The sequence below is a fragment of the Oryctolagus cuniculus genome, chromosome 12 (assembly GCF_964237555.1).
Source record: "Oryctolagus cuniculus chromosome 12, mOryCun1.1, whole genome shotgun sequence".
NCBI classification, from domain to species: domain Eukaryota; kingdom Metazoa; phylum Chordata; class Mammalia; order Lagomorpha; family Leporidae; genus Oryctolagus; species Oryctolagus cuniculus.
Genome location: NC_091443.1, coordinates 111,829,209 through 111,855,793, shown reverse-complemented (window position 1 = coordinate 111,855,793; position 26,585 = coordinate 111,829,209). Strand labels below are relative to the sequence as shown.

At 46.8% G+C, this 26,585-nt stretch overlaps 1 protein-coding gene across 5 annotated transcripts in view; it reads left to right on the top strand.

Annotated features, from left to right (window-relative positions):
* Positions 1–26,585, top strand: part of LRRC49 (leucine rich repeat containing 49) — a 177,359-nt gene that overhangs the window by 13,499 nt on the left and 137,275 nt on the right. For all 5 annotated transcript variants that reach the window (XM_051835678.2, XM_017338044.3, XM_017338043.3 and 2 more), the window contains 3 exons: positions 825–1,028; positions 8,030–8,096; positions 13,053–13,196. Coding sequence is in view for 4 of the 5 variants with exons in the window: in XM_017338044.3 (XP_017193533.2) it covers positions 825–1,028; positions 8,030–8,096; positions 13,053–13,196 (415 nt within the window). In the remaining variant the exon portion in view is untranslated. The remainder of the gene's footprint in view (positions 1–824; positions 1,029–8,029; positions 8,097–13,052; positions 13,197–26,585) is intronic.

Here is a 26,585-nt window from a genome sequence, read left to right as displayed (position 1 = left end):
CTCCTGATGATCCCTTTGAACTTCTCAGAGTAGAATTGCTGAATATGTCCTGTCTGGCCATATATACACTAGTAGAATTCTCAAAGGGCTCTGCACTTTTTTGCTTCGTATGCAACACATGTAGCTTTTTGCATAACAGAGGCTTACTGCTTTAAGGATAGCGAAAGGCACATATTGCTAAGGTTTCATCCAATCTTTCTCCCTCTAAGTGTTTCAGTGCCCTGCAGCACTGTAGATGTCTTGCAGAGTTGAAAGCTAGTGTGGAACGTGTAAACCTGGAGAAACGCTCAGTGAGGGCCACACAGCCATTAATGCATGTCAGGATTAGTGTACCCCTCAAAGCACGCAAGAGATAGCTGAGTGTGTTGCTTTTTCAAAGACACCCCCAGCCCGAGGGTCTGTGGTTCCACATGGCTTTGCTCTGCTGTGTTGCAGGATAGCCTTTACTTTGATGGATTGAAGCCAAGAGCATTTCTCTGGTTGTGTGGTGTGATCCAGCCATCCACACCTGTCACAGAGGGCAGTTGCATGGAAAGTTTTCTGATATTAAAGTCAGTTTTATATAAAATAACTGATTTTGAATTTTTAAAAACACAATGATATCTAATTTTAATAAGTCTCGGCTTTTTTTTTTTTTTTTTTTTTTTTTTTTTTTGCGAATGACTTGCGGTGAAATACAAGTCATTCAGTTCACAGGGGCTAAAAGTGGTCCAGTGTAGCATTTTCTGCCCCCAGCATGGGCACAGAGAGATAGTAATAACAGTATTCATAAGAGGAGGTGGGCTGCTGACTCAACCTTACTAACCTCTAGAAATTTCTTCTAGGCAAAAGTTGACTGTGTGTCCTATCATCAATGGGGAAGAACACCTTCGTCTGTTGAACTTTCAACATAATTTTATAACTCGGATCCAGAATCTTTCTAATCTGCAGAGGCTGATCTTCTTGGATTTATATGATAACCAGATTGAAGAAATTAGTGGACTTTCTACTCTGCGATCCCTCCGTGTCCTTCTGTTGGGGAAAAACAGGTATTCTGTGTAGGGCAGGATTGTCTGCAGCCTGATGCCACGCGTGGAATAATGTTGAACCCCGGGATGTTTTCATGGCAACCTGGAACTCAGTAGCACCTAAGAAACTAATTGACTAGCATTTTTTTTTTTAAAGATTTTTTTTTATTTATTTGAGAGGTAGAGTTACAGACAGTGAGAGGGAGAGACAGAGAGAAAGGTCTTCCATCTGCTGGCTCACTCCTCAAATGGCTGCATCGGCTGGAACTGGGCCGATCCAGAGTCAGGAACCAGGAGCTTCTTCCTGCTCTCCCACATGGGTGCAGGGGCCCAAGGACTTAGGCCATCTTCTACTACTTTCCCAGGCTGGAGCAGAGAGCTGGATCGGAAGGGGAGCAGCTGGAACTAGAGCTGGCACACACATGGGATGCCGGCGTCTCAGGTGGAGGATTAACCCCCTGTACCACAGCACGGGCCCCATGGACTAGCATTTTTGAAAGATGATTTGAATGCATCAAGCCTCAGTTGTACTTTTTTAAAAACTTAAAGATTTATTTGGAGGACAGGACATCACACTTCTAACTCAATTAAGAAGCATTTGTGTAGTCCAGAGATTGGTTGTATAGTCCAGAGGTTGGTTCTGTATTGATTTACTTTTACATTCACTACGCCCTGATTTCTTAGGGAACGGTGCCAGCTGTTCCTGCTGTTTTCTCTGGGTTCTGACAATGTGGGCCTCACTGGGTGGAGCAGACAGGGCTTCAGTTGAACACAGGGAGTTTTCTCTCTGGCTTCCTTGATTTTCTGGTCATTTTTCAGGAAGCTATCTTGGCTCTTAGAGTATTTAATATGCTCAGTGTGCACATTAATTCTCTTGGCAAGAATCTTGCCGTTGACTGGTTTGTTTACAACGGTGCCATCAGCACGCTGGGTGGTATTCTGGACTCTGCAGTTCTGCCAAGGTCACGTTTACGGGGCACTCCTTTTTGAATGGCACCATTCCCTTGATGTCTATAGTGTCCCCTTTCTTGTAGACGTGCACATATGTGGCCAAAGGAACAACTCCATGTTTCTAAAAGGCCCAGCAAGCCCCGACCGGGTCCCTCCCTTCTCCCTTTGTGTTCCTCGTCTTGGGAAATTACTAGAAGATGGTGGTTTCAATAGAAAGGATTCAGTTCTACTTTGTTTCATGAGATTCAGGCTGACCGTTTTTCAAACCAGATCACGTGTGTGGAGTGTATTTTGTAGCCGTCATTGTCCAGTGCCTACCTTAAAGGGAAGCAAACAGCAGCCTTTGGCCTCTGTGCTTCCTTGGACAGGTTTTAAGCGTGTGCATTCACTGCAGGCTGTGTGCCTCGCTGGGATTCTCCTGTGTGCCTGTGACACCCTCCTCAGTAGTGTTCCGGTGTGTGTCACGGTACACCCTGTGGGAACTCCCCATTGCTTACATCTGCTTCCAGTGTGACTTGTTTTCTTGGTATTTAGTCACACGTTTTTGTCCTGTAGCTTCTGCGATGAGCACGGAGGACTGTGAAGCAGTATCCAGGGTGAGTTCTAGATGATCAGTCGTCGGTGCTGACATACAGCATTGCTCCTGGCTGGGTTCCCCTCTCCCTTCTGCCTCATAGCCCTCGAGGTGGGGCTTGCATCGATCACCTCTGATGGGGAAAAAAAGGGAACGTCTTTTCTCCACCCATCTTGAGATTCACAGCTGACACCGATGAGAGAGAAAAGCAGAACAAATGTACTTACTTTAAATTTTACACCATGCAGAAGCTCTAAGCGGTGGAGACCAGAGAGATGGCGGAAATGGTATTTGTAAGCCTCGGCTTGATGATGAGTGGGTGGCGGTGCAGAGGCGATTGGACAAGAGGGAGTAAGATCTGATGGTGGGCAGCTATTGTCCTGTGCCTTCTTGGTGTCTCTGTGTGTCTGCATGCCTTTCCTCTTGGTGTTAGGCTGGACCTCTTCTAAATGAGGGTCCTGGAATCTACTTTCAGGGCAGAGAGTTCTTTTTGTGGCCTGAGAGGGGAAAGGTGGGAGGTGGTCAGAGGGCCATCTTCCTGCTCCTGCGATTTTTCCAGTCCTCCTCAGCTTGGATGGTGCAGTACACCAAGGTGCTGTGTTCTGGGCTCCTGTTTCCATTGCCCTCAGATGATTTTTCAAGGTGGTGTCCTAGGGTTCTGGGCTCTATTTGTTTTTTAAGGTTTATTTATTTATTTGAAAGGCAGAGTTACAGTGGTGATGGTAGTGGTGGGGAGATCTTCCATCTGCTGGTTCACTCCCCAAATGGCCACGGTGGCCAGTTCTGGGCTAAGTTGAAGTCAGGAGCCTGGAACTCCATCCAGGTCTCCCAGGTGGATGACAAGGGCTCAGGTACTTGGGCATCTTCTGTTGCTTTCCCAGGTACGTGAGCAGGGAGCTGGATCAGAAGTGGAACAGCCAGGACTTGAACTCACACCCATTGGGATGCTGGTATGGCAGGTGACACCAGTGGTCCCAGTGTTGTGGGCTCTTGTCTGTGGTTCCTCTGAAGGTTTCCACCGGTGTTGCTTCTCATCTGCAGTTAGCTCAAGTGCTGAGGGAAGCGCCAGGTAGAGTGAGGAAGTCTAGGTGTTACGGAATCTTGGAGTGTTCCAGCCTAAAGTGACGTCAGCAGTCAGCTCTTGTTTCACAGATGAAGAAATGAGAGGCAAAGTGATCTCTGCAGTGTTTGCTATACACAGGAGGAGTCGTCACAGAGCCATTCAGGGGGTAGAGGAGGAGGGAAATTAGCTTTTCCTACGTTTATGGCGTTGCCTTCTGGATGCCTCCTGTTGCTTCTCCAGAGGAGACTTTCCTAGTTTCCAGTCCTCAGAGTTGTTGGTTATGCTGTAGCGCCACTGCCCCTCCGCCCTTCTTTCAGGCCTTGAGTTTCATGTCTTGTAGTGATAATTTTGCATCATCTCTGGTTTTTGTGAACATAGTATCTAGGAACTGATCCTAGTTCCTGCTGTTTTAAATTATCTTTCCATCTATTTTTTTTGTGCTGCTTCTACTTTTCAGTTTTTTTGGCTTCTCAAGAATATTTTTTAAGTATTCTATTCCATGAAAACAGCAGTTTATCTGACTCTCTGATTTTATTTATCATTTCTTTGTTATTCCATTTCCAAGGGACCTAATGCCCCTCTACTTTGTCCTGATCTGGGTAAAGTCAGAAAAGTCCAATGTCATCTCTTCTTCCTACTTCCACTCCTCCATCTTTTGTGATTGTTTGATTTTGGTCGTATTTTACATTTCACATGAAGAAAGCAGATTTTCACAGTTCTAGCACTGTTTGCATTCTTAAAAGGAAAATGAGTCAGAAGATAACTTTCCACATTTCCCAAATTGCACAATCCTCAAATATTTATAAAATATCTTCACCACCTGTTGCCCCCTGCTGGCCAAGTCCAGAAGGACATCTTCCTCTTACATTGCAGAGTCCTGAGCCATCTCTTCGCTCGAGGCAGTGGAATCATGTGTGGAATCCAGGGCAACCACATGTGTTTGTGTTCAGGCAGTCCCAACAAAGAGTTCTGCTCCAAAGCCAGAAAATCCCTACTCAGATTCTCTGTCTGGTTTGTGTTGCCCCCAAAGAACCCCAACACCACCTTGCTGTGGAAATTTTGCCCTTTAATTTTTCTGCCTTCACGACCCCCTGATCATCCTCCCAGACTTTCTGGAGTGCTTAGGACCGCAGACTAGTAAATAGAAGTTCTCTGCATTTTTTTGTGTCACTCAGTAGTGTAGATGCAAAGCTTTGCCAGACGCTGAGATTCTCTGTTCCTCTCTTTTGACTCCTTGACATTCCACTTGCGGTTTTGTCTCTGACACCTGAAAAGCCCAGAGTCCTGTGGTGGGGTCCTGCAGAGAGGCTGTGATACACCCCTCGGGGTCAGAAGGTGCCGAGTGAGCCTGTTCCTTCCCTGCTTCAGTTTCTGTTCAGTGGGAGGACTTGAAGAGCCTTTCAGGTCATACTGGTGCTTCTGTAAAAATCTTCAGCCACCTGGCACCTGGTTAGGGTTCTCAGATTCCTCACCCCAATGCCTTATCTGGCCAGTGGCCTCCTGGGGCAGCTGCTGCCTTCCTGTGCCTCTGAATTCTTTGGAGTTGAATCTGTTCATCTCAGGTGCCGAGCACGTTGCTTACTGTCTTCCTGTTTGGGCAATCAGAAGCGAGAGTGATAACGTCACCGTAAGTCCAAGCTCAGGGCATGCTTGTCACACCGATTGCTGGAGTTCTGTGGGAAGATGTGCTTATGGCGCCTGGAAGTTTCTGTGACGTTTCAAAATGTTAAAATAGTATGTTTCTAAGACCAATGGATAGAAGTCACAGACCAAGGTTTGAATTAACTCAGTAACATAGGAGGCAGGGGATGGCCAAGCCCGTTCAGAGGAGGGTGAGAGAGGCTGGCAGTGTTTCAGCAAGCTCTCCAGGTGAGTCTGCTGCACAGGCAGGTTTGGGAGCCGCTATTCTGAGGAATGGGATCCGGGAGTATAAAGTAACTGCATCAAAGGCTTCTCAACTAGCTGTGAGGTCAGGTAGCTACTAGAAAGCATGGCTGTGGGCCAGCGCTGGGTGCAGTGGGTTAAAACCCCGGTCTGCAGCGCCGCCATCCCATATGAGCTCCGGTTCAAGTCTCAGCTGCTCCACTTCAATCCAGCTCTCTGCTATGGCCTGGGAAAGCAGCAGAAGATGGCCCAAGTCCTTGGGCCCCTGCACCCACGTGGGAGACCCGGAAGAAGCTCCTGGCTCCTGGCTTCGGATCAGCCCAGCTCCTGCCTTTGTGATCATCTGGGGAGTGAACCAGTGGATGGAAGACTTCTCTCTCTCTATCTTTCTCTCTCTCTCTCTCTGCCTCTGCTTCTGCCTCTCTGTAACTCTGCCTTTCAAATAAATACATAAATCTTAAAAAAAAAAAAAAAAAAAAAAGAAAGAAAGAAAGCATGGCTGTGTCCTGAGCCTTCTCATTAGGAGACTCATTTTCTCCAACTGTTTGAGGTGTTTCAAGAGAAGAGTAGACAGAAGAATAATTTTGTTGACAGTTTTGCCTGTTCTCCCCTCTGGTTTAGCTATTAGCCTAGCAGTTGGAGGGATTCGGTGGGGGCAGGACACGGTGCGTGCCTGGCTCTGGATGGAGGCTGGTGAAGGACTCCAGCGAGCGTAGACAGATGTCCTGGTCTGGATGGAGTGAGGTAGGGGTGTTCAGAGGGTAGAGACCTGCCAGTGTGACGCTTGCAGAGGACTGCTGAGGAGGCTGTGTTCGGGGCAGCTGGTGTGTCTATGAAAAGGGGGAGGAGAAGAACTGCAGTGCGCAGTGATGGGCTAGTGGGCTCAGCTGGATATTTTCATAAATTAAATTGGGCTGGATTGGTTAGTGGTGCTATAGCCCCTCACTTGGCAGTGTTGTCAGATGCCTGAGGTCCGGTGGAGGAATTCCGTGATCACACTGTGACCTCTCAGGAGCTAATCCATGTTCTGGAAAGACTTAGGGAGGACCTGGTTCTTTGAGGCAGTTAACAGTGACAAGTAGTGATAGATGGAGATCTATGTAAAACTCTTCATTTTTTAAAAAAGATATATTTATTTGAAAGCATGAGAGAGAAAAAAAAAGAAGGAGAAAAATGTCCTTCATTCTCTGGTTCACTCCCCAAGTGGCTGCAGTGGCCAGGGCTGAGCCAGGTTGAAGCCAGGAGCCAGGAGCCCCACTGGGTCTCCCACGTGGATGCAGAGGCCCAAGCACTTGGGCCATCTTCTGCTGCCTACCAGGCATATTAGCAGGGAGCTGGATCGGATGTGGAGCAGCTGGGTCATGTGCTGGCACCCACATGGGATGCCGACATCGCAGACGGCAGTTTTACCTGCTAAACCACAATGCCAGCCCTGTAAATTCACAATATTTTTGTCCCTTTTGCGATTGTCCCCTTCTCTCTACTGACTAATGGCCGTGCAATTAAGTAGGATCTGTAGGAGCAGACAGTGGAAAGTCAGAGTGGTTGTCCTTGTTACGTGGATGCAGCTGGACAGCCACGGGGGACAGGAATGAGGGCGACGATGGGCAAGCCCAGCCATGAGGGGCCACAAAGGGGAGCATTGCAGAGGTATAATTCTGTGTTAGTAGAGTTTGTCACAAAGGTCTAGCTTGTCACAAAATGGCAAATCAGAACTTACAAATAAAAACTAGTGTTCTATAAACTAACTGGCCTAACACAAAGCACTTAGGTGGCGTGCAGTTCATTTGAGTGATACATAATCCTGACATAAAAGCACTGTGTGTTCTGTCATTCATTAACCAACTACTAGGTGTCTACCTGGTGCTCTGTCGGTGCTGAGGACGAGAGAGAGAACGTGTCCGTGTCCGCCTCTTGGCGAGAGAGATGGTAAAAGCAGTGGACACATGCATCCATACTTGGAGGCATGATAAACGCTGTGAAGTCCGAGCACGGGAAGGGGAGTGTCGTGGAGGCAGGAAGGGAGAGCTGTTCTAGACAGGGACATCTGGGGGCAGCGCTTGAGCCGGCTGAGAATAGTGTGAAGGTGTGAGCCGTGTGAAATGTCAGGGGAAGCACACTGGGGCAGACATGAACTGGTCTGGAGACGTGGCAAGAAGGCCCTGAGAGCCGGCGGTAGGAGCACAGGCGGTGGAGTCAGGGCCAGGCTGAGTGCTCTTTTGGCAGAAGTAAGGTGTTGAGTTGTATCCTCAGGGGAGGGAAAAGCTATGTGTTTTGTCCTGAAGGGCTTGGATGTAGACTTGCTCTTCTCTGAAGATGTGACATCGAAGCCGTCTTTCTCCCTAGTGACACTGCTTCCTAAAAATTGTGATTAAATCAAGAGAAATGCATTATTTGATGCGTATTATAGCTAATGTATATGTATATATGCACTGCACATAGAATAAAGTATTAAAAGTAGTTACACTTTTACACTTGTGTTTTGATTTATCAACAGATGTGATCGATTTGTATCTCTGTTCAACTAATTCTACTTATTCTGGCTTTCAGAATCAAGAAAATCTCTAATCTAGAGAATCTAAAAAACTTAGATGTTTTGGACCTTCATGGAAACCAGGTATGGTAAAACCCTTTTACTTAATTCCTTTTTGAAAAAAATAACCCAGGAAATTTGGTATTATAAGTTGTAAGAGTCATACTTAAATTGATTTTTTAAAAGAGTTATTTTACTGATTCATTGAAATTTCTAAGTTATTAAGTCTACTTATATACAAGTTTGTAACTCCTTGTCAGTAAATGACACATAAAACTTATATTTGAGATTCTATAGTCATGAAAAATTTATTTATTTGAAAGGCAGAGGGAGAGAGGTATATTCCATCTGCTGGCTCACTCCGTAAATGCCCACATTAGCTGGGGCTGGGCAAGGCTGAAGCCAGGAGCCCAGAAGCCAGTCTGGGCCCCCCACATGCCTGGAGAAGCACAAGTGCTTGAGCTGTCAGCGGCTGCTTCCCAAGGTGTGCAGTATCAAGAAGCTGCATCCACGGTGGGGCCTGGGCCAAACCGCGGCACTGCGCTCCGGGTGCAGGCCTGCAGAGAGGCCGTGAGCCTCCGCTCCAAGTGTGCACCCAGCAATGTTGAGGTTTGCTTTTCTGTTAACTTACTGTTAAACCACTTTCTTCTTTTATTTTTTTGAAGATTTTTATTTATTTATTTGAAAGTCAGAGTTACACAGAGAGAAGACAGGCAGAGAGAGAGAGAGAGAGAGAAAGAGGGAAAGAGGTCTTCCACCCAATGGTTCACTCCCCGAGAGAGAGAAAGAGAGAGAGAGAAAAAGAGGTCTTCCACCCGATGGTTCACTCCCCGAGAGAGAGAGAGAGAGAGAAAGAGGTCTTCCACCCGATGGTTCACTCCCCAATCGGCCGCAATGGCTGGAACTGCGCTGATCTGAAGCCAGGAGCTTCTTCCGGGTCTCCCACACAGATGCAGGGGCCTAAGAACTTGGGCCCTCTTCTACTGCTTTCCCAGGCCATAGCAGAGAGCTGGATCGGAAGTGGAGCAGCCGGAATACGAACCGGGTTCCACATGGGATTGCCAGGGCTTCAGGCCAGGGTGTTAACCCACTGTGCCACAGCGCCGGCCCCACTGACTTTCTTCTACTTAGGTATTTATCCTTTGTTCAGTTCCCTTATTTCCTCATCAGAGATAGCTTCTGTAACATATTTCATATTTGTGGGGTTTTTAGGTGGTTTTATCACATATAAATCTGTGATAAAATATTGCTTATAGTATCTTTTAATTAATTACTTTTTAAACTTAATTTTCAAATTATTTATTTATTTGAAAGGCAGAGAGAGAGAGAAAGATGAATCAATCTTCCATCCATGGATTCACTCCTCAGATGGCTGCCACGGTCAAGGCTGGGTCAGTCCAAATCCAGGAGTCAGAAATTCCATCAGGGTCTCCCACATGGGTGGCCGAGGCCCAAGTACTTTGGCCATCTTATGCTGCCTCCTATTAGCAGGGAGCTGGATAAGAAGTTTCGAACCAGGCACTTTGATATGGTGGCCTAACCCACCATGACACAATGCCCTGACCCCATGTGTATTTTAAATTAGAAAAGGTGGAGCCTGCGTTGACGTGCAGGAGATTAAGCTGCTGCCTGCAGTGCCAACATTCATAGGGGCACCGGTTCGAGTCCCGGCTGCTCTGCTGCTAATCCAGCTCCCTGTTAATGCACCTGTGAAAGCAGCAAAGGATATGTCGAGTTCTTGGGCACCCATGTTGGAACCCAGACGGAGTTCCAGGCTCCTGGCTTTGGTCTGGCCCAGCTTTGGCCACTGCAGCCATCTGGGGAGTGAACCAGCAGATGCGAGACCTTTCTCTCCATCTCTCTTTTTCTCTTTCTCTCTTTGTAACTCTGACTTTCAAATAAATCTTAAAAAAATAAAAAGAGTGTCATACTGTGTGTTCTCATGTAGTGTTTGCTGTTTGGATTCAGCATTGTGTTGCTGAGATTTATCTGTCTTAGGTAGCTACAGTTCATGCACTTGCAGTGTTGTGTGTTCCATGGTGTGACTGTTGGAAGACATTTTTCTGAGCTGAGTGTTGGTCCAGCAGTTCAGGTGGCTGCATCCCACATCAGAGTGCTGGGTTTCATACCTGGTTCCACTCTTGAGTCCAGCTTCCTGCTGTTGCAGACTCGGAGACAGAGGTGTTGGTTCAAGTAGTTGGGTCCCTGCCACCCACAGGTGAGACTTGGGTTGAGTTCCTGGCTCTTGGCTTTGGCCCTGGCCCTGTCCTGGCCATTGCAGACATTTTGGGAGTAAACCAGTGGGTGAGAGCACTCTGCTTTTGGCAGGAAGCCAGGTGTGAGCCTCAGTGTGGTCTCTGAGCATTGGAACAGGCTTTCAGTCAAAATAGTTCTATGTAAAGCTAAAGTAATAAATAAGAGCTTTGATCCAGATAGGCTGTTCACTAGGTGTTAATCTAGTCTCAGCCCTTGTGTGTGGGTACACACACACATACATAGTAGGAAGAGTGCTGGTAGCATGGGGATTGTCACCTCTGCAGGCTGGTTAGTGTCAGTCCCATGGAGGAGAAGTTATCCGGGTAGAGATGGAGGTGGAAGGGGAGGAGGAGTTAAAGAGCATTGATTATCAGGGGCCGGCGCTGTGGTGCAGTGGGTTAATGCCCTGGCCTGAAGCGCCAGCAATCCCATGTGAATGCCGGTTCACATCCCGGCTGCTCCACTTCCAATCCAGCTCTCTGCTATGGCCTGGGAAAGCACCCATGTGGGAGACCCAGAAGAAGCTCCTGGCTCCTGGCTTGGGGTTGGCCTAGCTGCAGCCATTACAGCCACCTGGGGAGTGAACCAGCAGATGGAAGACCCCCCTCCCTCTCTCTGTTTCTGCCTCTCTGTATCTCTGCCTTTCAAATAAATGAATAAATCTGCAAGGAAGGAGGGAGGGAGGGAGGAAGGAAGGGAGGAAGGGAGGGAAGGAAGGGGGGGAGGAAGGAGGGGGGGAGGATGAGAGGGAGGGAGGAGGGAAGGAGGGAGGAGGGAAGGAGGGGGGGAGGATGAGAGGGAGGGAGGAGGGAAGGAGGGAAGGGAGGGAAGGGAGGGAGGAAGGAGGGAAGGAGGGGAGGGAGGAAGGAGGGAAGGGAGGGTAGGGAGGGAGGAAGGAGGGAGGGAGGGAAGGGAGGGTAGGGAGGGAGGAAGGAGGGAGGGAGGGAAGGGAGGGAAAGAGGGAGGAAGGAGGGAGGGAGGAAGGGAGGGAGGAAGGAGGGGGAAGGGAGGGATGGAGGAAGGGAGGGAGGGAGGAAGGAGGGAGGGAGGGAGGAAGGAGGGAGGGAGGGAGGGAGTGCAGGCCTAGCTAGCAGAAGGGAGAAAGATACTCCATGCAGGTCGTACAAGTGCACCAGTGCACCTTCTCACTCGTTCTACCTCTCTTGAGCTCAGGAAAGTTTTATATGTTTCACTGTTGCTTCTTTTCAGTTTGTATTTGCTGTATCTATGTTGCTTGTTTTCCTTTTCCCTGTGTTATTTTTGTTCTTTCTTCCTCTGTTTTCCTTGAGTTTTTTGGGAGAATTTCTTTCTTTTTTTAAGATTTAGTTAAAACATATTTATTTATTTAAAAGGTAGAGTTACAGAGAGGGAGAGGGAGAGGGAGAGAGGGAGAGAGATCTTCCATCTGCTGGTTCATTCCCTAAATGGCTGCAATGGCCAGGGCTGGGGGAACTCTACCTGGATCTCCCACATGGGTACAAAGGCCCAAGCAATTGAGCCATCTTCTGCTGCTTTCCCAGGCCATTAGCAGGGAGCTGGATAGGAAGTGGAGCAGCTGGGATTCCAGCCAGCCTCCATATGGGATACGGGAGCCACAGGCTGTGGCTTTAGCTAGTATGCCCCAGAGCCAGCCCCAGCAGAATTTCTTAAGCTCATGTTGACATGACTGATTTCTGTTTCTGTTTTGCTTCATTTAAAATTCTACAAGTATCACTTATTTAGTTTTCAAGTGTTTCATTCCATATCTTAGAGTTAACTGCAAATACTCATAACCTTGTTTGTTTTCAATTTTTATAAAACTTATTTCACTGTGTATTAATTAGATAAGGAATATTAGAACAAATTCTAAACATGTTCAGAGGTTACCTTTATATGTTACTGAATTTACAATGAACACATGTTTTTCTTCTCAATCCTAGATGGAATCTGGGTTAGAATCTAGGGCATGTCTTTTGAATATAAGAGAGGGTCCAAAACAGCCTGGAAACCAGATCATAAATCTAAAGAAGGCTCTTTTAGCTGGCTTCTGTTTGAAGTGCTCGACTGAAACTCGATAATAGCGTGGTGGCAGGACAGATGAGCAAATTCAGTTCAGGACTGTGGGATTCATGTGCTTAATGTTTAGAAGGGAAGCGTTGAGTGCGAGACACATTGGGGCGATGCTTCCTAAGGACCCCTCCTCGTGCGCCTTGCAGGAACTCAGCCCACTGTGCTGTGCTGTGCTTGCCCCGTTGGTATAGTTTAGATCATGCTGCCCCGCACCTCGACGTGGTGCTGCAGTTTAATTTCCACCCAGAGCACGATGCTGCAGCACATGCATATTCCTGTCCAACAGGAGAGTGCCCCCCATGTTGTACCTTGACTAAGCACTCCCGCCAACAAAGTGGTGTCCATTCTTGCTCCCACAGGGACCCTAGTTCCTTGACTTTGTGTTCATTCCTGACTGCTCCCGGGATCACCAAGCCAGCACTTGGTGTCATTTCTCTTCTTGCAGACTTGCTGTGTCAGAGCGGGTGAGCCATGCCTTGTGCCCACGGTGAGTTTCTGGTGGCAGGCAGAGTGCCGCCACAAGATCTGCGGCACTGGGCACTCAGGGTTGCCCCCATTGATGGGCTCATTGGTTATCTGATGAAAGTTACTTTGAATATTCATTGTGGTCAAGTTGTAAAATGTGACCTTTAGTTAACTTTTACAAGTTAAATGACTTCATATTATCCACAACACAGGAGGTTGGAAATAGATTGTAAATGTCCTAATAATCCCTACTCCACTTTTTTCTTACAGATTACCAAAATTGAAAATGTCAGTCATTTGTGTGATTTGAGAGTTTTAAATCTTGCCAGGAACCTTCTAAGTCATGTCGATAATCTTAACGGGCTGGATTCACTGACGGAACTTAACCTGAGACACAATCAAATCAGTTTTGTGGTGAGTGTTACGGTGGAATCCCTCTGCTCTCTGAGTTTCTTTCAGCACAAGGATGCAGGTGTTAAGCATTGCTGTCCACAAAGTAAAAATCTGCTGTTACTATATTTGTTCCTGAGTTTTGGAATTGTAGGTATCAGCATTCAACTTTGTAATGCTGATTTGGGAATTTGCAAGGTGTTTTCCATTTTAAAGGATCAGTACAAAATTAGAAACAGAATAGCAGTGTCCTCCTTAAAGGATGGGGCAGCTGTGAAGGACTCCTGAATCCTTTCTCTCTGTCCTTGGTGTGTAGTAAGGTACTGATTTGAGGAATTGTGGCCCTGGGAGGGAGGTGGGGGCGGGCGTGCAGACCCTAAATCCCACGTCCTTGGCAGACAGCAGAGGCCTAGTTCCAGCCCAGCTTTGTCCCTCGTTGGCTGTGTGGCCTTGGGTAGATAACTTTAGCTTGCTGGGCCTCAGCGGCGTGTTTTCCTAAACTGAGGGCGTTAGGCAGTTTGTCACTAGGGCTTCCTGGCTTGCTGCCCGGAGAACATAAAGATGGTAGAGAACTGGGCCTTGAGCAAGTGTGGGTTACAGGAGACTCGTGAGCCCTGAGACAAACAATTTGTGGTTTTGCTGAAGATCAGCTTGCTGCTGAGCCAGTGCTGAGTGTGTGTGAGGAAGGCCATAGCTTCTGATGATTCGTAAAACATTATTTGTTTCTCCACAAGTTTTCTTTTGTTTAAACACTATAGCAAAAGTGCTTTAGGTTTTTTTTTGCTGTCACTTAAGCACTTTTTTTTTTTTTTTTTTGACAGGCAGAGTTAGACAGTGAGAGAGACACAGAGAGAAAGGCCTTCCTTCCGTTGGTTCACTCCCCTAATGGCCGCTATGGCCAGTGCTGCGCCAATCTGAAGCCAGGAGCCGGAGCCGGGTACTTCCTCCCAGTCTCCGATGCGGGTGCAGGGCCCAAGCACTTGGGCCATCCTCCTCTGCCCTCCCGGGCCACAGCAGAGAGCTGGACTGGAAGAGGAGCAACCGAGACTAGTACCCGGCACCCCAACTGGGACTAGAACCCAGGGTGCCGGCGCTGCAGGCAGAGGATTAGCCAAGTGAGCCATGGCACTGGCCCCACTTAAGCACTTTTAAAAGCACCATCTGTTATATCTTAATGTTAGCCGTCGCAAAGCACACCGGACACCGGAGTAAGGGGAAAGGTTTATTGGGGAACACCCTACAGACCAGAGTGAAGGGGCGGCGAAGGAAAAAGAGAGAAGGAGACTGTGAGAGAGAAACAGAGAGGAGAGGAGCTAGCAAGGAAAGAGAGAGCAGAGAAGAGGAGAGCAGAGCCAAGAGACCAGAGGAGGAGGCTAGAGAGAGGAACCGAGAGAGAGCAGGAGAGAAGGGCCAAGAGCCAAGAGAGGGCAGGAGAGAAGGACCGAGAGAGAGCAACTGAAAGAGCAGGAGAGAAGGGCCAAGAGAGCCCTGTTCAGGAACAGGCCCTTTTAAAACTTTGCCTGAGGGCGGGCAGGGAAGCAGGAGCAGTGAATCCTATTAGGATGGGGGTGGAGCCTGGCTCAGGTAGCTGGGCCATGTGGCCACCTGGCTACAACTGCGCCAGTTTCCTAACATTCCCCCCTTTTGTTTTTTATAAAGCAAGGTTTGTATGGGATTACATTAGTCCCCAAAGTCCAAGAGGGGTAGAGGGAAGATGATCTGTCTTTAGAGCTACTTCCCACTGACATGGGGCGATGATGCACTCTTCGCTGGCATGGGGCGATGTCTCAGGCTGCTGTCTCCTGGGTGGGGAGCCGAGTATATCCCTGTAGCAGCATTTGGTTGACTGCCTGGTTGCTGAAGGCCTTCGTTTGTTCCATTATCACCTGCTGTAAACACTTAGACACTGTAGTATAGAAGACAGGGTGAGAATAGTAACCAATGATCCTAAGAGTAGCATTAACCAGGTAATAAGAGGATTTTATGGAGAGGAAATGGAGGGGGTCTCTGGACCCTGGTGGGGACAGTTTGATGGATGTACCTTAAAGCTGATTCCAGCCAAGACTGGGAGAAAGGCCACTAACTTTTGCAGGTAGTGGGGTTTGTCTGTAGAGAAATTCTGAACAATCATACAACATTAACTGGGGAAGAGGACCATCAGTACACACAGGTTGGGAGTAGAGCCATTGGTGGTAGAGTAGAGGCTATGGTTACAAAGGAATGAGGCCCAAGTGGGCTAGACAGGGTTTAGAACAAAGGACAGAATCATTAGAGGAGCTAAGAAAGGTGCTGTCTAAGCTACAAATAAGTTTTCTGATTGAGAGGCAAATAGAACCTGACAGAAGGGGCTTGATAATAGTCTGGTGGGCTTTAGGCCTTGTAAATTATGAGGCCCAGACTCATCTATCTCTTCATATAGCCTACATCCTAAGGGAGGTGAGAACCTCCTTGGGGAAGGCACCCTGTTGACTTCCATTACCTAGCTGGCCTGGGAGGAGAGCTGGCCAGGTAAAGGCAAGTGGCAACTCCAACAGGAAATATACAGCTCTGCCTGCAATGTTACTGACCCTACTTGGCCATTTCCTCAGTTGCAGTGGTCACTCTGAAAGCTGGGCTGAGTGAAGGGCTTTTCAGCTTAGAGCCAATAAGATCTGCGGCTCTGACTCCAGGGCAGGTCCATTTCCAGTGATCCAACTCTTGGCAGAGCTCCCAGGGCTCTTCACAAGCTGACTTCTGCTGAAGCCCAGGTTTACCACATTGAAAGCTACTGCAGTGGACTGGCCTGTTGGGTCTCCTTGAGGGCAGATCACTGTACAGAGCAGCCATTAACAGGCCTGCCACCCATTGCTTCTGATGCCTAGCTTTCTTTTCCTCCTGGGTTTTGTTAAAGCAGACCAGAGGATGCAAGTCAAGGGGGTGCTCAAGTCCCATCTCTAATCTTCAGTGGCCTAAACCAGAAGTCTGTAGTCACAGGCATGTTCTGTAGTAGTTTATGTTGAGGCAGACAGTCCCATGAGGAAAACTATATTCTCACTTTAAAACTTTCTTTCCCTTTGTTCTGAAAGGGAGGTCTTTCCTGTTTACCTCGCTGATGGCGAAGTAAATCTAGCTATGAAATTATAATTTAAGCTCTTATTTTGGCTATGCTATTACAGAAAAATGTTAGCCATCTCTTTTATAGGATGTAAAATCAAATTTTGCATCTTGGAGATTCCTTCATAACAGAAATAGTTTCCCACCTCAAAGAGAACAGAGAAATGAGAGAACAAGTTGGGCTTAGACTAGAGAAATGGGGGAGCAAGTCCCAGATCACTTACTGACAACAGCAATATCACATGAAAACTTAGAAAGCAGTTTTAACCATTAGATAACAACTTAAGAAAACATTACCAGAGGTCCAATGCCTTCCATAAATATTAATACATATATTTGGAAACATCTCTTAAATATCTAACATGATGTAGCTTGTTTAACCAGCAAATTTCAGCACAAGCATATAAAATGTTTCTAGCTTTTCTACCAACACATTTAAAACATGATACAGAGATTGAGGTCACACGAATTAAAATATATCTGAATTATTTTAGCTGTTTAAATTGATGGACAGTCTTTTATCTATAAGCCAATTAACATAATATAATAGACCAATATAGCAGTTTTAATAGCTTTTTTTTAAATCTAACTTCTGTTTGTAAATTACCAATTGATTTGAATTGCTTTTTGTTTAGTAACCTCAGCTAACCATACTTTCTCACAGTTGCTACCTTTAATATATTATTGGCTTCATCTGTTTACAATACCTGTGGCTGGAAAAATTCCATCAGAACCTATAGGAGGACAGCTAAACACAGAACCAACAATGCTTTAGTTTTATGAGCAACAAATCTGATATATAAAATTGTGGATGACAAAGCTTTAAGTTTTCACATTTAAAATTATAAACTTATTAACCAACAAGAGGCACTTGCTTACTTCACAGCACTTTTGAAAGCATCTGTAGGATTTTACAAAGCATTTAACCCTTTAGGCCTCTGGGGCTTTCTCACTAAGGTAACTATCGTGTCTAGTAACACAAGATCATTAGACTTTTTAATTCTGACATTTGTATTAGTGCCATTTTATATTATAGAAACTTAAAATTTAGTACCACTTCACATCTTGACAGTACTTCTAATATAGTCCAAATAGCTTGATTAGTTGGTGTCTCTACAAGATGAGAGACATAGGTCCTTCGATTTTTTCAGTTGGGCCCGAACTGGAAAAACCGAAGTCCGGAATTAATGGAAATTTCAGAGTCCAAATTTTTTGAAACTTCGATTTTTTGAATGCCTGTCAAGAATGTCAAGAAGGCTCAAAATCCAAAATATCTGGTTGAAATAAGATTCCTCAAAATCATGACATAATATAAACCAAATTTGATCATTGTTACAAGGTAATTATTTAAATGTTTGAAAATAAGCACATATTTAAATAACCCATTGCTCTTAATAAAAATTTAACTGTTTTTAAACAATTAGAATTTAACAGACATCAAGAGAATAGATTACTTTAACACATTGCTTTAACAGAGAATCATATTTTAATTTTATGTCAAAGAGAAACAGATTAGTATACTTGTGATGTTTTTCATCTGCCAATGTCCTTGATTTACATTTTGAAATAACCCATAACAAATTTCAGAGTAAGGTAACACATCAAATTTCAGCCTGAGTTACTTTAAACAGTGTTGAACTATTTTCAGTTTATAAACTAACCCAAATAGTTTTTTATAGAATAGCATGTGGAGTATACAAAAGTTTTACCCAATTTAAATTAGCAGTTACACCTAAATGACTTAGGATGCTGATATATTTTTATCTGAATTTAATTGAATTTAAAATTGCATTCATCTAAAATAAGTACTAATTACCCATTGCTGTTTCATTGAGTATTGATTACCTGGAAACCTGTTAAAATAAATTACAAAATAAGTTTAACAAGTTACAAAGCAGTATTTTTAAAGGTAGATCTAGTTACAGTGGGCCAGGTCCATACAGGAAACCTGCTTTTCCTGTTTGCCTTGCTCAAGATAAAACAAGAGCCATCAAAAGGGTGGGATACCTAATTTGTTTCTCAATAAGCAGGGAGCGCAAAAGGATGGGACTACCATTCCCTTGCTATTCTTAGGGTAAGACTGGGACATGAGAGGGACAAAAGACCAGTTGGAAACCTTGGAGACAGCCATTCCCAAACCGATAAGACAGAGATCGAGAATGGCTTTGAGGAATAGTTGAGCAAGGGGCTTCGGATAGGACAGAAGAGGTTGACACGGCCCCCTGGAATTCGGCAGGAGCGGGGAGGTGAGGACACAGCCAGGGCCGGAGCCAGTGGTGGATTCTGCTGCGTGGGAGATAATGGCACCAGAACTTCAGCCGCCGAGGCCTCAGGAGGCGGCTGAGCCGGGGCCTGTAGGTTGGAGCGATGGAGGGGGGGTTCATCTGTAGGATCAAAGGAGGTTGTGGTAGTGGCGGGAACAGAACCAGGGGCAGAAGAAAGGATTTTTTGCTCAGGCCTCTGCTCCCTAGTGCGAATCTTGGAGACCAGAAGGACTTGAGCGGGAGACCAGAAGTACACAGGGGAGGTTTAGTTCAAAGATAGGAAAAGGCTTGAACCTATGGAATCCCCTTCCATTTTCCCGAATGCTCACAGAAGTGATAAAGATGTTATCAGGGTCAAACTACTCTGACTTCCCATCCCTCAGGGCCAAATGCGCCGACGGGAGGGGCCGCTTTTGAGGGCTGGGGCCAATTTGAGAGGGACCATATTACTTAAAAGGCAACCAAGAGGAGAATCAGATGGAACGCGGGAGGAGGAATTTCCCATGGCGACTCAGTAGGTCAGATCGGTGGACAGCAAGCGTCCTTGAAGTCCTGGCCATCTAACTAGGAGAGGAATGGGAGCAGAAGGCGGGGTCGTCACCCAAGTGCCCGCTGGAGCCCAGGGCCTATCCTGTAAAGAGGCGAACAGAGATCGAACAGAGATGGAGTCGTCACTCACACCACTGTTGCCTGGACACAGTGTCCGTAGAGGCTAAAGGCCTTAAGTAGAAGTAGGAGTGGTGGCTAGAGTCCAGTGCTACGACCTTTACGAGAGTAGTCGGGCGAGTATCCGACAGTAGACCACCACTCAAGTAGCAGTCGCTGTGAGGGCTTCCCGTTCCGCGTCTTACCTCAAAATTTGGAAGGCCGATGTGTGGATGGAGATTGCAGAGCGTTCAGTGGCTTGGAAAGAGTTCCAGAGGTGTGCTTTGTGACCGGCAGAAATCCAGGACTCCAGAGCACTGGGGGACACTGGATTACCAATATGAGGCTATCCAAGTCACGGCACCAATGTTATATCTTTTTTTTTTTTTTTTTTTTTTTTTTTTTTTTTTTTTTGACAGGCAGAGTGGACAGTGAGAGAGAGAGACAGAGAGAGAAAGGTCTTCCTTTGCCGTTGGTTCACCCTCCAATGGCCGCCGCTGCAGCCGGCGCACCGCGCTGATCCTGGCAGGAGCCAGGAGCCAGGTGCTTTTCCTGGTCTCCCATGGGGTGCAGGGCCCAAGCACCTGGGCCATCCTCCACTGCACTCCCTGGCCATAGCAGAGAGCTGGCCTGGAAGAGGGGCAACCGGGACAGAATCCGGCGCCCCAACCGGGACTAGAACCCGGTGTGCCGGCGCCGCAAGGTGGAGGATTAGCCTATTGAGCCACGGCGCCGGCCACCAATGTTATATCTTAATGTTAGCCGTAGCAAAGCACACCAGACACCGGAGTAAGGGAAAGGGTTTATTGGGGAACACCCTACAGACCAGAGTGAAGGGGCGGCGAAGGAAAAAGAGAGAAGGAGACTGTGAGAGAGAGACAGAGAGGAGAGGAGCTAGCAAGGAGAGAAGAGAGAGCAGAGAAGAGGAGAGAGGAGAGCAGAGCCAAGAGACCAGAGGAGGAGGCTAGAGAGAAGAACTGAAAGAGAGCAGGAGAGAAGGGCCAAGAGAGCACGTGTTCAGGAACAGGCCCTTTTAAAACTTTGCCTGAGGGCGGGCAGGGAAGCAGGAGCAGCAAATCCCATTAGGATGGGGGTGGAGCCTGGCTCAGGTAGCTGGGCCATGTGGCCACCTGGCTACAACTGCGCTAGTTTCCTAACACCATCTAACTCTTACTCTTTCAAGATACCGCGTCCCTTGGTAAAGATTAAGTATACTGTACATGGTACACTGGGCAGTGTACAGTAAAGGGACAGAAGATGCCTCCTGGGGGCTGACGCTGTGGCATAGCAAGTTACCTGCCACTTGCAATGTTGGCATCCCATATGGGAGCCAGTTCAAGTCCCGGCTGCTCTACTTCCAAACCAGCTCCCTGCTGATGGCCTGGGAAAAGCAGTGGCAGATGTTCCAAGTGCTCTGGCCCTGCCACCCATGTGGGAGACCCAAATGAAGCTCCTGGACTCTGGCTTCAGCCTAGTCCAGCCCTGGCCATTGTGACCGTCTGGGAAGTGAACCCACAGGTGGAAGACCTCTCTCTCTCTATCGCTCTCTCTCTGTCTCTCTCCTAGTAACTCTGACTTTCAAATAAATTTTTTTTTTTTCCTGACAGGCAGAGTGGACAGTGAGAGAGAGAGACAGAGAGAAAGGTCTTCCTTTTGCCGTTGGTTCACCCTCCAATGGCCGCTGCGGCCGGCGTGCTGTGGCCGGCGCACCGCGCTGATCTGATGTCAGGAGCCAGGAGCCAGGTGCTTTTCCTGGTCTCCCATGGGGTGCAGGGCCCAAGCACTTGGGCCATCCTCCACTGCACTCCCTGGCCACAGCAGAGAGCTGGCCTGGAAGAGGAGCAACCAGGACAGAATCCGGCGCCCCAACCGGGACTAGAACCTGGTGTGCCGGCGCCGCTAGGCGGAGGATTAGCCTAGTGAGCCGCGGCGCCGGCTTCAAATAAATTATTTTTTTAAAAGGGTTTCTTCTCTGCAGCCCTCCTTGTACCCATTGATTTCCTTTTGAAAATTTTCCAGAAAAGCTGAACCAGGGAATGCTTGTGTAGGGTAATTTCAGAACCTTCTTCAAGGCGTAGGTTTACTCCTGAACTTCCAGATTCTGTCTAGCCTTACACAGATTGGGTTTAAATATGAGAATTGGACTATTTTAAATTATTTTTAATGATATCCAGGCTGGGTTAATCTTGTGTTTTGAGTTTGCTCAGTCAGGATTTATCCTGTCGTCAGGACAGAGTTTGGTACGATCCAAGAAAGCTTTGACACAGTGGGGAAGCAGAAATCTCTGGGCTCCAGCATATTGCTGCCCATATTTTGACTTCATTTGGAAAATGCATAACACATATTCAGGATGCTGCTTCCTGAATTTCCCTTGAATATTACACCTAATCATTGCTGTCATGGCGTGGGCAGCAGTAACCACAGGATGAGAAAGGAAGCTGTGGGGGCTGGTGCTGTGGCCTAGTGGGTTAAGCCACTGCCTGCCATGATGTCATCCCATTGGGCGCTAGTTCGAGACCCGGCTGCTACACTTCCCATCCAGCTCTCAGCTGTGGCCTGGAAAGGCAGTGGAGGATGGCCCAAGTCCTTTGGCCTCTGCACCTGCATGGGAGACCTGGAGGAGGCTTGTGGCTCCTGGCTTCAGATTGGTGCAGCTCCGGCCATTGTGGCTAACTGGGGAGTGAACCAGTGGATGGAAGACCTCGCTCTCGCTCTCTCTCTCTTCTACCTCTCTCTCTGTATAACTCTGACTTTTAAATAAATAAATAAATCTTTAAAAAAAGAAAAAAAGAAAAAGCTTTGTTAGTTTCTAAAGGCTTCATGAGAAGTGCACATCAATTATAGGTAATTGTGAATATGCATATAAAGATAATGAAGAGACTTCATCCAACTCTTGTTTGTTTTTCCAAAGCATCCTTTTCTTAAGACCTAAGAGACATTTAGATCTGAGGGTACATTTTTTACATTATCTTTTCTCCGAGGTAATTTATTATACTACTTTAAAATTTTTTTTTTTTTTTTTTTGAATTTAAGAAGCAAAGAGATAGAGATGGAGGAAGACAGACCAAGAGAACTCCCATCCACTGGTTCACTCACCAAATGCCTGCAACTGCTGAGCCTGGGCCAGGCTAGAGCTGGGAGAGGGGACTCAGTCCAGGCCTCCACATGGTGGCAGGAGCCCAGCTGCGTGGGCTGCTATCTGCTGCCTCTCAGGGTCTGCACAGCAGACAGCTGGGATTGGGAGTGGACTTCGCTCCGAGGCCTGGACCACTGTACCGAGTGCAGTCTGGATTTTGATTTTCCTCGGTGGCTGGTAATCTGTCTCTCCCGCTCTTTCTGATCCCCATATATTGGCAGACTTCCCTTTACGATGAGTGGGAGGGAAAAGGCAGGCTCACTCTGGAGTTACCAAAATAAGGGAGACGTTAGTTTTGAGAGTAGAAGGACTTCATTTGTGTGTGTGTGTGTGTGTGTGCATGCCTGCACCAGGGGGAACTACTGTCCGTTTTCCCCATCTGATTCTACCATAGCAGTTTTTAATGCGCTCCCACCTCTGTGTCCTGCCATGACAAGTACTGTATTGTTTAGAGTCCAGTTGTGGAAGCTTTAGCAGAGGGTTCCTTCTGCCGGCTGCCGTGTGGATTGTTACGTGTGCGGCAGACATGAGGTGGCGTGGGTTTGCTGGGGTGCAGGAGCAGCTGTCGAGCAGACCCTTCGTCGTGACGGGTAGCCCCCGTCAGGGTCTGCGGTGAGTGAGGGGCTGTCTGCCAGGGAGAGCCGCCATCCTGGCTGTGCCGCTGAGCAGGGTCTCCTGCTGCCTGGCCTGAGGTCCTCTCCGCCCAGGCTACCTTTAGGAAGATCTCATCAGCTTCCCAGCTTCCAGAGACGCATCCAGATATTGGCCTGTGAATGGAATCCTCTTGTCCTCAGGGTTTCCGTGAATTTGCTCACCTTAGTGCACTTTCATTGCTTCGTGCATTGAATCTCGGGATGAAAACAAATGCACTCCTGCTTCCCCGTCCTGAGCAGAAGCCTGTGGCGTCTGTGATGCAGAATTACTGTTTGCTTATTCACAAGTCCTTTTCTTAGAAATTGCAAATCAAGTATCTTTTCAGTGTGCATGATATCTTTCCTTTTTAAAATATGAAACATGAGAGAATAGGAAGTAATATTACCGATACTTATATATTTATCAACCAACTTAATAAATAAAGATCTTTCAGATATACACAAGACCGCTTGTGTAACTCTTCCCCGAGCTCATCCACTCTGTCCTTTGCAGAGGTGACCTGGTTCTGAAGTTGCAGGGGTTTAGTCCCATACTCGTCTGCTTCCATTTTTCCTCTATATGTGCATTCCCAAACAGTCTGTAGCAGTTGTTTGCATGCTTATAAATGTTCTTTAAATGGTATCCTACTGCATATATCTTCTTTTTTATAAAAATTTATTTATTTATTTGAAAGGCAGAGTATTAGGGAGAGAGAGACAGAGGGAGAAGGAGAGAACAGACAGACACAGCTCTTCCATCTGCTGGCTCATTCTCCAATGGCCACAGTGTCTGGGGCTGGGACAGGCTGACTCCAGGAGCTTGGAACTCCATCTGAATTTCCCATGTAGATGGCAGGGCCCCAAGTACTTGGGCCGTCATCTGCTTTCTCAGGCTCATTGGCAGAGTGCTGGATCAGAAGTGGAGCAGCTGGGACTCAAACCAGCACTCTGATATAGGATGCTAGAGTTGAAAGTGGCAGCTTAGCCCACTGTGCCACAATGCCAGCCCCTGCATGTGTCTTCTGTCAGCTGGTTTTATTCTGTCAGTTATTTTTATTATCATTATGTCTTGAGATTTATCCTTGTAGACACTTGTAGCTCTCACTTATCAATTTTCATTATAATGTATTCCACATTGTGATTGTAATTATTCATTCTTTTATACATTAATAATCATTTTTTGTTATTATAAGTAGCATCAATAAGATTTTCATACTTTTTAATCCATATGTGTAACAGTTTCTCTAAGGATGGTGACTTCATACCCTTTGGTCATAGTCTATAGTAATAAGTAAAGTTTACATTGAAATCAAATTGTTATATACTTATATGGGTACAGTATAAATAATGAAAATAAGCAATTTAAGAAACTATACCTACTTACTGTATTACTGTATGTTCTACTCTATGTAACACTGGTTAAAAAAATCAGTCTCAACCCACCAAACTGATTTTGTGATCAGTGAGAAATTGGTTGCACCTGCACTTGAGTGACAGTGTTGTGGTGGACACGTGGGAGGAGCACCGCTCAGGGCAGGGTCATGCCTGTCAGTCGCACATCTGACAACGGCAGGTTTCCCCAAACTGCATGTCCATCAGTGTTGCCTGAGGGCTCCTGTAAATCACATCTTTGTTGACACTGTCATTAGACCTTTTATTTCTGCCTTTTTTTTTAAATTATTTATTTGAAAGAGTTAGAGAGAAAGAGAGAGGGAGACAGATAAGAGATCTTCCATTCCTGGTTTACTCCCCAGATGGTTGCAATGGCCAGCGCTGGATCAGGCCAAAGCCAGGAGCCAGGAACGTCTTCTGGTCTCCCATAAGGGTAATAGGGGTCCATCTCTGTGCTGCTTTCCCAGGCTCATTAGCAGGGAGGTGGATCAGAAGTGGAGCAGCCAGGACACGAACCAGCACCATATGGATGCTGGTGTCACAGGCAGCGGCTTTACCTGCTACACCACAATACCCGCCCCTTCTGCCTATCTTTTAACAGTGGAGTTATGTTGCATAGAAATTTTAGTTTTAATTTTCCAGTGAGATTGAATGCCTTTTATCTTTTTTGATCTTGAAATTGCCTCTCTTTTATTTATTTATTTATTTGACAGGTAGAGTTATAGACAGTGAGAGAGAGACAGAGAGAAAAGGTCTTCCTTCCATTGGTTCACTCCCCAAATGGCCGCCATGGCCGGCGCTGCGCTGATCCAAAGCCAGGAGCCAGGTGCTTCTTCCTGATCTCCCATGCAGGTGCAGGACCCAAGCACTTGGGCCATCCTCTGCTGCCTTCCTGGGCCACAGCAGAGAGCTGGACTGGAAGAGGAGCAGCTGGGACAGAACCCGGTGCCTATATGGGATGCCAGCGCCGCAGGCTGAGGATTAACCAAGTGAGCCACGGCGCTAGCCCGAAATTGCCTCTCTTATTAATAGACTTACCCTTTGCCCATTTTAATAACTGTTTTCCCCCTAGTTTTTAATATTTTGTTTCTGCTTTGGAGGAAAACTAATAGAAATGATCAATTCTCTTTACTGTTCCTGCATTTTGTTTGAAAAAATCCGTTCTTACAGGCTGAAGATAGATATTTTTTCTATATTGTCTAACAAAATGTTTTAAAAGATGTACTTATTTATTTATTTGAAAGGCAGAGTGACAGAAGGAAAGAGACAGAGAGAGATCTTCCATTCACTGGTTCACTCTGAAGATACCAGCAACAGCCGAGGCTGGAACTTTATCCCACTTTCCCACGTGGTTGCAGGAACCCAAGCACTTGGGCCTCCATCTGCTGCCTTCCCAGGTGCATTAGCAGGACACTGGACTGAAAGTGGGGAGCTGGGACTTGAACTGGCACTCCAGTATGAGATGCTGGTATCCCAAGTTGCAGTTTAACCCACTGTGCCACAATGGCCACCTCATCTAACAAACATTTTAAGAGTGTTTTTTGCATTTACATGTTTCATCTATTTTGAATTGATTTTTGCCTGTGGTGTGAAATTGAAATTCATTTTGTCCTCTGATGCTAATAACATTTTCCCCTGCTATAATAATAATAATTGTCCTAGCATCGTTTATTAGAACATGAATGCTCTTCGAATGGTCATTTGGCACAATGCTAGGACATTGCTAGGAATCGTTCACTTTGAATCCCGGCTCCACTCCTAATTCCAGCTTCCTGCTGCGTGCCCTGGGGGCAACAGCTGATGGCTCCGGTGGTGGTGGTTGGGTCCCTGCTGCCCTGTGGGAGACCCAGGCTGAGTTCTCAGCCTCCAGCTGCGGCGTTGTGGGTGCTTGAGGAGTGAACCAGAAGACACTTGGTCTCTGTCTTTCTCTTTTCTGCCTTTCAAGGAAATAAAATCAACGTTTAAAAGATAGAAAAAGGAACTCTTTGTGTTTGGCACCCCACTTGGCAGTGTCTCCCTCCATCTAGCAACTTGAGTTTCCACCTGCGTAGCTCTGTGTCTGGGCTCTCTGTGTACCTGGCAGAGTGAGAAGTCTTCAGAGGGTGCTTGTCCCATCCTAACAGCCAGGAGAAAGGCCTCCCCTCCACACCCCGGCCCCTTCCTCCACTCTCTCCCCCTCCCTTCCTTCTCTCTGAATTTCTTTCATTTAAATCATTTTGGTACTTTGTTTCTCTCTATATAATCTAAAATG